The sequence below is a fragment of the Oncorhynchus mykiss genome, chromosome 9 (assembly GCF_013265735.2).
Source record: "Oncorhynchus mykiss isolate Arlee chromosome 9, USDA_OmykA_1.1, whole genome shotgun sequence".
NCBI classification, from domain to species: Eukaryota; Metazoa; Chordata; class Actinopteri; order Salmoniformes; family Salmonidae; genus Oncorhynchus; species Oncorhynchus mykiss.
Genome location: NC_048573.1, coordinates 49,787,814 through 49,798,775, shown reverse-complemented (window position 1 = coordinate 49,798,775; position 10,962 = coordinate 49,787,814). Strand labels below are relative to the sequence as shown.

At 42.2% G+C, this 10,962-nt stretch overlaps 1 protein-coding gene across 3 annotated transcripts; it reads right to left on the bottom strand.

Annotated features, from left to right (window-relative positions):
- Positions 1 to 1,744: 1,744 nt before the first annotated feature.
- gss (glutathione synthetase) lies at positions 1,745 to 10,054 on the bottom strand. Of its 3 annotated transcripts, XM_036988234.1 has the most exons (13): positions 9,886 to 10,054; positions 9,674 to 9,752; positions 9,454 to 9,598; positions 6,183 to 6,404; positions 4,544 to 4,683; positions 4,256 to 4,372; positions 3,991 to 4,071; positions 3,740 to 3,817; positions 3,501 to 3,567; positions 3,186 to 3,380; positions 2,979 to 3,060; positions 2,683 to 2,872; positions 1,745 to 2,456 (listed from the first exon to the last, which is right to left on the bottom strand). In XM_036988234.1, the coding sequence occupies exons 3-13, from the start codon at positions 9,586 to 9,588 to the stop codon at positions 2,333 to 2,335; spliced, it is 1,431 nt and encodes a 476-aa protein (XP_036844129.1). In that variant the 5' UTR covers positions 9,589 to 9,598; positions 9,674 to 9,752; positions 9,886 to 10,054; the 3' UTR covers positions 1,745 to 2,332. The 3 variants fall into 3 exon arrangements, with proteins under 3 accessions (XP_036844129.1, XP_021471738.1, XP_036844130.1); XM_021616063.2 differs by lacking the exon at positions 9,674 to 9,752; XM_036988235.1 differs by lacking the exons at positions 6,183 to 6,404; positions 9,674 to 9,752.
- Positions 10,055 to 10,962: the final 908 nt, after the last annotated feature.

The following is a 10,962-nucleotide window of genomic DNA, read 5'->3' as shown; positions in this document are numbered from 1 at the left end:
TCACAGGAAGGCCAAAAATATCATCAATGACAACAACCACCCGAGCCACTGCCTGTTCACCCCGCTATCATCCAGAAGGCGAGGTCAGTACAGGTGCATCAAAGCTGGGACCGAGAGACTGAAGAACAGCTTCTATCTCAAGGCCATCAGACTGTTAAACAGCCATCACTAACATTGAGTGGCTGCTGCCAACATACTGACTCAAATCTCTAGACACTTTAATAATTAAAAATTGAATGTAATAAATGTATCACTAGTCACTTTAAACAACGTCACTTTATATGTTTACATACCCTACTTTACTCATCTCATATGTATATACTGTACTCTATACCATCTACTGCATCTTGCCTATGCTGTTCGGCCATCGCTCATCCATATATTTATATGCACATATTCTTGTTCATTCCTTCGTTGTTGTGAAATTGTTAGATTACTTGTTAGATATTACTGCATGGTTGGAACTAGAAGCACAAGCATTCCGCTATACTCGCATTAACATCTGCTAACCATGTGTATGTGACCAATACATTTGATTTGATTAGATCGTATTATGTACTTGCCTAGTTAAATTAAAGGTTAAATATATATATATATTTTTTTTAAATAAAAAATAGATCTTTCTATAGTAGGGGATGCATTCTTTCCCTCAGATGAGTTGGGGGTCTCTTTAGTCCTTATCAAGACTCCGTTTTTGAAGGGCAAAGTCTTTAGCTTCTTCCACTAAGTCCTTATGAAGTTCAGTGTTCAGCAACACCTCCTCTGGAACCCCATTCGGACTGGTAGCCATTGCAGTTCACCTGTGTTCAAGATGTTAGTGGGATGGCTGAGCTGCAAAATTTGACTCAATTGTACATAAAAGTACCGAATTTGGCACAGGGGTAGACGTATGTACCCTGAAAAGATTTAGATCTTGACCACCCCACTGTGTTAAAGTGTATGGGGAAAAGTGAAATGTTATTCTAGAGTATTATCTGTGACTGTTTTGTTCTTTGTATCCCCTCGTTTGAATTATGAAAAAAATGTAATTTTACATTTCAGTCATTGAGCAGACGCTCTTATCCAGAGCGACGTGCAGTAATGAGTGCATACATTTTCATATTTGTTCGTACTGATCCCCTATGGGAATCAAACCTGGCATTGCAAGGTTGCACTACCAACGGAGCCACACCGGACCACCATAGCAGTTCTATTAATTATTATTGATTTTTTTTAAATTATCTAGGTACATAAAGTATAGTCTGTAGGCAACACATGAACCAATCCATTTTTCCCAAAGTAAAGACATCCTCTTAATGGCAGATGTGTTATATAATCCTCAGTGAATGGTTGAGCAAGCTATTGAATCCATGGTAGACACTAATCATTTTAGGTGCTCTTAAGGTTTTGGTCTATGAATACCTTAGCTCTGCCACACAATTATTCCAAGCAGCAGTTTGACTAGTTCACTGTTTGTCATCCAAGTGTTTGAGAATGCAAAATTATGATGAACCTGGGCCATAACCTTTACAGCTTAGGTAATAATATATGCCATTTAGCAAACGCTTTTATCCAAGGCAACTTAGTCATGTGTGCATGCATTTTACATACGGGTGGTCCTGGGAATCTAACCTACTGTACTGGTGTTGCAATCGCCATACTTTACCAACTGAGCCACAGTAAGTAACACCCCCATGAATATGCAAATCACATACATTATTTTTCCATTTCCCATCTGGTGTTCATAAAATGGAACTGAATTGTATCTGTCAGATACGTTTATTCATCTGTCTAATGCCAATACAGTAACCCACTGCATCAAATCCCATCAGTATATTATGAATGCATATTAAAATAAATACAAAAAAACAAAAGTCTGAAAGTAATAAAACAATTTATTACCATTATTCCCATAAACAATCTTAATACTATTATTTGCTCTAGGGATATTACCTCGCAATGGTTCTCTTCTTTCCCGATTAAAACAGTTTCTCCAATTCAACATCTGGAATACTACAGTTTTTGGTGCGAAATAATCATAGTTCCGTATTTTCTGTTTCCATTCATTTGTTGGCTGTTTAAGTCTACCGAGCAGTGATAGAAATGTATTGCGCCAGTAAGACTTCATAGTGTCCGCACACAGCCATTCTTCATACATCAGGCTCATTCCTGATCTGCACAAGCTCGAAGAGCACACATTTGATTCTACAGTAAAAGTATCACATAAACATCTAAAATAAATGGGGAGCAGCAATTTTCTCTGCAGTCAAAGAAGAGCACTTGTGTGTTTAACTTTTCTTACTACCATCTTTCTGTGCAGCTTCACTATTAATGTGACAGAGGGCAGTGTCGGTCAGACGAGGAGTGGATTGTCTAGCACTGCCACTCCAGCAGCCACACCTCCATCAGAGTGTTCATCACTTTTGGTCCTCAGCAGATGTCCAGCACACTCATTCAGCACCATGTCTTGCCCATGCCTATGTGGACACAGAAATCATGGACACACACAACCATTCAGAGAAGAGACAAAAGGCATCTTCATTACTCTGCAGGAGTACATTGTTATCACCACATCTTGACGCAATAGTTTTCAGTGGTCCAAAATGTATACCACCTCCAATTACAGTATACTTCATTTCAACTCACATATACAATTTCTATGAAGTTGTCAAAACAGGAATGTATACAGAAGGGTCTTTGTACCTGACGTAGGCCCCAAATACACCCAGCTCACTTAGGCAGGTGCTGAGTTTGAGTGGCGTCCCCAGTCTCAGGAGATAGTTGTGTACAGGGCGGGGTTGAACCTTGTCCATCAGAATATAGGCCATCCTCTCTGTGCTCTGCTTCACACCCTCCAGTACCTGACAGATCTCAGCTCCATAGAGGTTGTTGCCTACAGGAGTAGAGAAAATCTACACTTTAGCAGACAGGCCACAGCATGATAAGGTTAGAGGTCAGGGTCACGAGAGATGTGAAGTAAAGAGCTGAGGTCCTCTTACCCCCACCTTCCCTCTGTGGCTTCAGGACAAACTGGTCTGGTTTTGCCAAAGCCATAGCCACAGTCTTGTCACCTTCTGGTCCCTGTTAGTAAGATTGAATAAGAAAGTTGAAGCAGAAAAGCAAACTGCTAGGAAAGGCTTTATAAAGAAAGAGGTATGTACGCAAACATTATCAAGAGTCCAAAGAGCCCGGTTTTGTTCCCTTACCATGTCTAGAGTATACAGCCCAGCAAAGGTTGCCCGGATCTGGTCCACAACGTCAGGTTCACCAGGAAAGAACCTCTCCAGAACACCCGGTCTGGCCAGTTCCTGTTGCACCTTCTTGGTGCCAGCCAGGTGGGTACTGATATCTGGACATTTCACAGCCATAGAGCGTTCCATCATGAGACGAGCCTCCCAGTTCTACAAAAAAAATCATACACATTGTCATGATAATAAGTGATTGCATCAGTTTTAAGATGACACAACCACAGCAAAACTCTGAGAACGTGAAGAAAAAAATGAAGATGATTGTGTTCAAACCTGTTCTGTGTAGTTCTGTGGCATGTACCCATTGCGGAAATACACAATAGCAACCTCCCGTCCATCTCTGCAACAAAATGTTTTTTATTTTTTAAACGAAACAATGAGCATGGCATTACATTGAAAGTAAGGCAATGTTTAACAGTCTATCAGTAACAGATGTTGCAAAATCAAAACATTAGTATATGTTGAGCACGCAAATGACCGCAATAAACTTTTTAAAAGAAAGTAACACTTACACAAACAGCCTCTTATCCTGATCAAGGAATCCCGTCTTAGCTACATCTTCAAACTGTCTTCGTATTACAGGAATATTTCTGAAAACAAGCAGAAATATTTTATGTCGCGCCATTTTGATATACAAATGGTAGTCAACTACATTTATCTACCATGGCTACAAAAGTGGCAGTAGGAGGCTCCATCACAGCATCATCAACAGGATAAAAATCGGATGATTGCGTCAGAGTTGATTACCTCTTCTTTACCTTACCTCTTCCATAGCTCATTCTCCACATATCGATGGTCGAAGATGTTTCTTTGGAGCTCTTCAACCAGATACAAGACTACTGCCCTTTAATGACAGAATTACCCATATTAAAAGCTCAGCAGTGGTATCTACTTTGTGTTCTGTTACTGACATAGACAACTAACAAAACGTCCTAGTTTTCCGTATCCTCTTTTTTTTTTTTTTTCTTTGTACAAACTGACGGATCTCAAATGCATTCACACATCTGAATCCTAACCAAGAAACCCACCTTTCTGAGCCATAGAGTTCCCAGGCCTTAGCTAAGCCCTTCGCCAGACCTGCAGAAGGGTTATTGTCTAGGATACGCTTGCTATCCTCCAACCGACCAGCCACCTTCAGGATGTGTCTATTGATGCAGACAGACAGGGTCATTCACAGGGCATTCAATTGTTTACAACTTTGTCTTCAAACCAAACATACTTCTCCAATTCCCTTTCCCATCGTCCTGTATCTTTTACAGCAGGAGAATAAAAACCTTTAGCAGGGAAAACCGGCAGTATGGTTGTGGTTCACATACCGGTGGACGTTTGGCGTGTGTGAGGCAAGACCACCAAAACTGGCAGCAATGGTATTGATCTCGATCTGCTTCAGGGAGGCACTCCCATCCCCATTCTGGTCCAGCATGTAGTCTGAGCGATTCAGACCCAAAACTATGGACTGGAAATGTACAATGAATAAATGAGCAAGGTCTTTGACCTCCACCTAAATGTATTTGATTATTGCAACTTGAAATGCATTCCAACATAGCATCTGATATTGCTCAGCCTTCAACACTATAGTACCCTCCAAGCTCATCATTAAGCTCAGGGACCTGAGTCTGAACCCCACCCTGTGCAACTGGGTACTGGACTTCACTGATCCTCAACACAGGGGGCACCACAAGGGTGCGTGCTCAGCCCCCTCCTGTACTCCCATGACTGCATGGCCACACACACCAACTCAATCATCAAGTTTGCAGTTAACAGTAGTAGGCCTGATTACCAACAACGACGAGACAGACTACAGGGAGGAGGTGAGGGCCCTGGCAGAGTGGTGCCAGGAAAATAACTTCTCCCTCAACAAAACAAAGGATCTGATTATGGACTTCACGAAACAGAAGAGGGAGCACACCACTATCCACATCGACGAGAATGCAGTGGAGAAGGTGGAAAGATTCAAGTTCCTTGGCGTACACATCACTGACTATCTGAAATGGTCCACACAGTGTGGCGAAGGTGGCGCAACAGCGCCTCTTCAACCTCAGGAAGCTGATGAAATTTGGCTTGGCCCCTACAACCCTCACAAGCTTTTACAGATGCACAATTGAGAACAGCTTGTCGGGCTGCATCACTGCCTGGTACGGCAACTGCACCACCCGCAACCGGGCTCTCCAGAGGGTGGTGTGGTCTGCCCAACACATAACCGGTGGCACACTGCCTGACCTCCAGGACACCTACAGCACCCAATGTGACAGGAAGGCCAAAAAGATCATCAAGGACATTAACCACCCGAGCCAAGGTCTGTTCACCCCGCTATCATCCAGAAGGCAAGATCAGTAGACAGCTGGGACCGAAAAACAGCTTCTGTCTCAAGGCCATCAGACTATTAAACAGCCGTCACTAACAGAGAGAGGCTGCTGCCTACATACAGACTCAAAAGCATTGGCCACTTTAATAAATGGATCACTAGTCCTTTAATAATGTTTATATATCATCTATTACTCATCTCCTATGTATATACTGTATTTTATACCATCTACTGCATCTTGCCTATGCCGCTCGGCCATCACTCATCCATATATGTATATGTACATATTCTTATTCCATCCCTTTAGATGTGTGTATTAGGTAGTCGTTTTAGAATCGTTAGATATTACTGCACTGTCGGAACTAGAAGCACAAGCATTTCACTACACTCGCAATAACATCTGCTAACCATGTGTATGACCAATAAAATCTGATCTCATGTACATACTATATTCTATTCTACTGTATTTTAGTCAATGCCACTCATCCTAATATTTATATATATTTTTATTCCATTATTTTACTTTTAGATGTGTGTACTGTTAGATATTACTGCACTGATGGAGCTAGGAACACAAGCATTTCGCAACACCTGCAAAAAATGTGTGTGACCAATAACATTTGATTTGTTTGAAAGCAATAATACCCTACCTGGATCTTGCCTTCCTGTAAAACATGTCTGTATATATTGAACAACCTCCCAGTGAAATCATCCACTTTGATGGTGGTGGCTAGAGCCTCCTCCAGGAAGCTGGAGTCCTGGCTGATCTTGTCCACCAGTCGGTTGTAGTGCGTTTGTACTGCTAGAGCCTGGTGGAAGGTATCCTTGGGCACTGGCGAGGGGAAAAGTGTGAACGGTGCATAGGTCACCACCTGAAACCACACACACAATAAGGGTGCCTTCGTAAATTCCCCATGGCAATCTACACCGATGTGAGAGTGGCAGAGTGCCGAATAATTGAGGAGTTTGCGAAAGCCCTAAACTCTTGTTATGGCAGATATGTAAACATCAGCAAAGAAACTGAATTCAATTGTTGCCAGTAACCCAGTTAGTCGCCAACGCTCTAGATAACAAGAAAACAGCCTAACCAGCTCTGCTAGGGCAAGTAAAATGTTCAAAGTGAGGTGTTAAAGCTTCTTCCAGACACAAAATAGCAAGCTTATATTATTTTGGATGATATATCGATACTTTGACTCAAAGTTCCGATTTGCTAGGTAGCGTTAGCATGCGCTAATCGGCTGTACTTTTGCCAAAACTATGGAATTTAAAAAAAATAGTGAGTCAATACGTTTTCAGCACTTATTTCTACGACTGATCAAAAACTCTGCTGCAGATATATATAGTGAGCAGTGTTTCGAACATCAAATTGCTATAAAATCTCAGTATCAATTCAGAAAATATATAGAATCGTGAGAATAGCCATATACCGTACCAATCAAAAGTTAGGACACACCTACTCATTCAAGGGTTTTTATTTTTTATTATTTTCTACATTGTAGAATAATAGTGAAGACATCAAAACTATGAAATAACACATGTAGTAACCAAGAAAGTGTTAAACAAAATATTTTATATTTGAGATTCTTCAAAGTAGCCACCGTTTGCCTTGACAGTTTGCACACTCTTGGCATTCTCTCAACCAGCATTACCTGGAATGATTTTCCAGTCTTCCACATATGCTGAGCACTTGTTGGCTGCATTTCCTTCACTCTGCGGTCCAACTCATCCCAAACCATCTCAATTGGGTTGAGGTCGGGTGATTGTGGAGGCCAGGTCATCTGATGCAGCACTCCACTCTCCTTCTTGGTCAAATACCCCTTACACAGCCTGGAGGCGTGTTTGGTCATTGTCCTGTTGAAAAACAATAGTCCCACTGAGCACAAACCAGATGGGATGGCTTATTTCTGCAGAATGCAGTGGAAGCCATGCTGGTTAAGTGTGCCTTGAATTCTAAATAAATCACAGACAGTGTCACCAGCAAAGCACCCCCACACCACCTCCTCCATGCTTTACGGTGGGAACCACACATGCGCATATCATCTCTTCACCTACTCTATGTCTCACAAAGACACGCACATTTGGACTCTGAGAAAAATACATAATTTCCACCAGTCTAAATGTCCATTGCTTGTGTTTCTTGGCCCAAGCAAGTCTCTTCTTCTTATTGGTGTCCTTTAGTAGTGGTTTCTTTGAAGCAATTCGACCATGAAGGCCTGATTCACGCAGTCTCATCTGAACAGTTGATGTTGAGACGTCTGTTACATGAAGCATTTATTTGGGCTGTAATTTCTCAGGCTGGTAACTCTAATGAATTTATCCTCTGCAGCAGAGGTAACTCTGGGTCTTCCTTTCCTGTGGCGGTCCTCATGAGAGCCAGTTTCATCATAGCGCTTGATGGTTTTTGAGACTGCACTTGAAGGAACTTTCAAAGTTCAGATTTTCCGTATTGACTGACCTTCATGTCTTAATGGACTGTTGTTTCTCTTTGCTTATTTGAGCTGTTCTTGCCATAATAAGGACTTGGTCTTTTACCAAATAGGTTTATCTTCTGTATACCACCCACACCTTGTCACAACACGAATTATTGGCTCAAACGCATTAAGGAAAGAAATTCCACAAATTAACTTTTAATGCACACCTGTTAATTGAAATGCATTCCTCATGAAGCTGGTTGAGAGAATGCCAAGAGTGTGCAAACTATTTCATAGTTGTGATGTCTTCACTATTATTTTACAATGTAGATAAAAGTAAAAAATAACAAAAAACCCTGGAATGAGTAGGTGTGTGTCCAAACTTTGTTTTATAAAATTTTGTTAAAAAGTAACCTTTATTTAACTCAGCAAATCAGTTAAGAACAAATTCTTATTTACAATGACGACCTAAACCGGCCAAACCCAGACGGCGCAGGGCCAATTGTGCGCCACCCTATGGGACTCCCAATCACAGCCGGTAGTGATACTGCCTGGATTTGAACCAAGGTGTCTATAGTGACGCCTCTAGCACTGAGATCCAGTGCCTTACCCCGCTGCACCACTCAGGAGCACTATATATCATGATCGTGAGGTACCTGGAAAGTCCCAGCCCCAGTGCTTGATTGCCGCCGAGGTCAGAACGCTAGGATCAACCCTAATCCTCGGCCAGAGCGTCCAGTGAGCGAGTTGAATGCTCCGAGAGGTTAACGCTCCGAATTTACAACAGGACAATCTGACAACACCCTGAATTTACAAACGACCAGAGCGCAACCTAGAATGAATTTACGAACTTGATGTTATTTGGGATTTCTCTGATTATCACAGATTGACATGTACAATGTACAGGTAAGCAATTGAATTGCATTAACTGTCTTGGCATTCTGTTCTCTGAACATTTAAGATGGTAGATTAGATACTTGGTATAGTGAAAAATAAACAGAAAAACATGTAACATGACCACTGAGACAGAATATATTCCCACAGGGGCGCAACTTTGGTTTTAGAAGTGGAGGTTACCAGTCAGATAACCACTCCAAACAGCCTACCCGATCACTTGGAGGTGTCTGCATGTTCCTAAAGCACACCGCTGCCTTGTTCTGTATCACATTCCAATGATAAAACGGGGGAGGGGAGGTACAAAAATGCAATGTCATACATATCCTCCCCCCCTGCCCTCGGTGAAAGTTGCGCCCCTGGTTTCCCACAAATCCAGTCAGACAACACAGGCTCAAAAGAGAGAATTCCTGGCATGGCTGGGCATTACAAACTCCCTTTTTTGAACAGTGTAGCTCCAATGGCTGCCCAGTTTCACCTTCTCCCACTTCTCCTTTGAATTAAATGAACCCAAACAGGTGATTTTTCGGCATCTTATAGTAGAGAATTCTATAGTCATATCAAACAGTTCAGTGTGTCTAAACGGTTTAGCCTAATCAAGCAGAATAAGATTTACCTCTGATGAGTTGGGTGTCTCTTTAGTCCGCATCAACACTCCGTTTAGAAGGGCTGAGTCTTTTGCCACATCCACTAAGTCCTTTATAAGATCATTATCCATCAACACATCCTCTGGTATCCCGTTGGCAGCCATTGCAGTTCACCTGTGCAAGGTGAGACCAAGATAACGTATTTGCATTGTAACCATGACAAAGCAGATTATTGATTAACCTTTTAACCTTTATTTAGACAGGGATTCCCATTGAGATTAGCCTCGACCGCGACTGGATTCTGACGGGACATTGGGCTGATACAGAGCTGTAACGTTACATACTAAAGTTAGCAAGACACTGTAGCTAGATAGTTAAGTTAACGTTAGCTACCAGCAGCATCCACATACACGTTGGCTTGCTATCAACCTAAATGCACCACCACATTTTAAATGACAAACCTGTCCTTCTATACGCCGATTATGCTCAGATGATGTGCTCTGGAATGGCAATCCCCCCCCCAAAAAACAGATGTTTTTCCCTTCAAGAATGAACACCACGGATAAACATGGACTAGGGAGCAAACCAAAGACTACGCCTCTTCCGTTCTCTTCAAAACTCACTACCGTGAAAACGTATTCTTCTGTGGATTTTATATGGCAGTTGGCAACCAACTTTAAGGTGCATTACCGCCACCAACTGGACTGGAGTGTGGACCAGCGATGGCGAACGTCTAAATCCTGTCCAATGTTTTCGTCTCCTTAATTAAGGAAACGAAATACGTAATTCAATTCAATACTATATCCCCTGAAGATTTATCCAGCAATTCAATTAATCCTGGCTCTTCAACCCCATTACTCCTAAAATCTAATAACAACCGCTTCCTTTCCCTCCCATATTTCTGGCACTGAAATAGAACATATTCCACTGTTTCCATCTCCCCCTGACAATGATCACACCTCCCAGTCAGATGTTTCCCCACCAATTTCAATGTACTTTTGAGCCTTGTGTGTCCGTCTCAGCCTTGTGATTACACTTTCCTCCATCTCTCTCAGTCTGAGGACCTCCCTGCCCCCACCTTTTCCTGGATCTTGCTGTGTACAGGTGTCTTCCCTTTCTCTCCCTGTTCCACAACTCTTTCCATTTATTTTTAACCACTGTTCTTATCAACCCCTTGGCTTTACTGCTTGACAATTCCATCTCACCATTAGGATGTTTAGAGCCTGCTTGGCGATAACATCCACCTCCTCATTCCCCTCTACTCCCACATGAGCTGGTACCCAAAGGAACATCACAAATACCCCCGGTCTCACCCTATACAAGCACTGCAAACCCCCATACAATACATAATGTCTACTCTGTGACACAAATGTATTTAAGCTCATCAGTGCTGTACAGGAGTCAGAGCAGATGACTACTCTATCTGGCCTCACCTCGTCCACCCACTCTGCAGACAATAGGTATGGCCATTGTGTAAACGGATAAATGATCCGTTGCTCTTTTTGTCACTGCCACCTTAAACTCAGGAATACTGAAAG

Excerpts from the sequence above, each read along its gene's own strand:
- gss (XM_036988234.1), bottom strand. The coding sequence starts at position 9,588 with ATGGCTGCCAACGGGATACCAGAGGATGTGTTGATGGATAATGATCTT. Across the intron at positions 4,684-6,182 it reads TACAGGAAGGCAAGATCCAG|TCCATAGTTTTGGGTCTGAA; the intron begins GTAGGGTATTAT and ends GTACATTTCCAG. Across the intron at positions 3,381-3,500 it reads CACAGAACTACACAGAACAG|AACTGGGAGGCTCGTCTCAT; the intron begins GTTTGAACACAA and ends TTTTTTTTGTAG.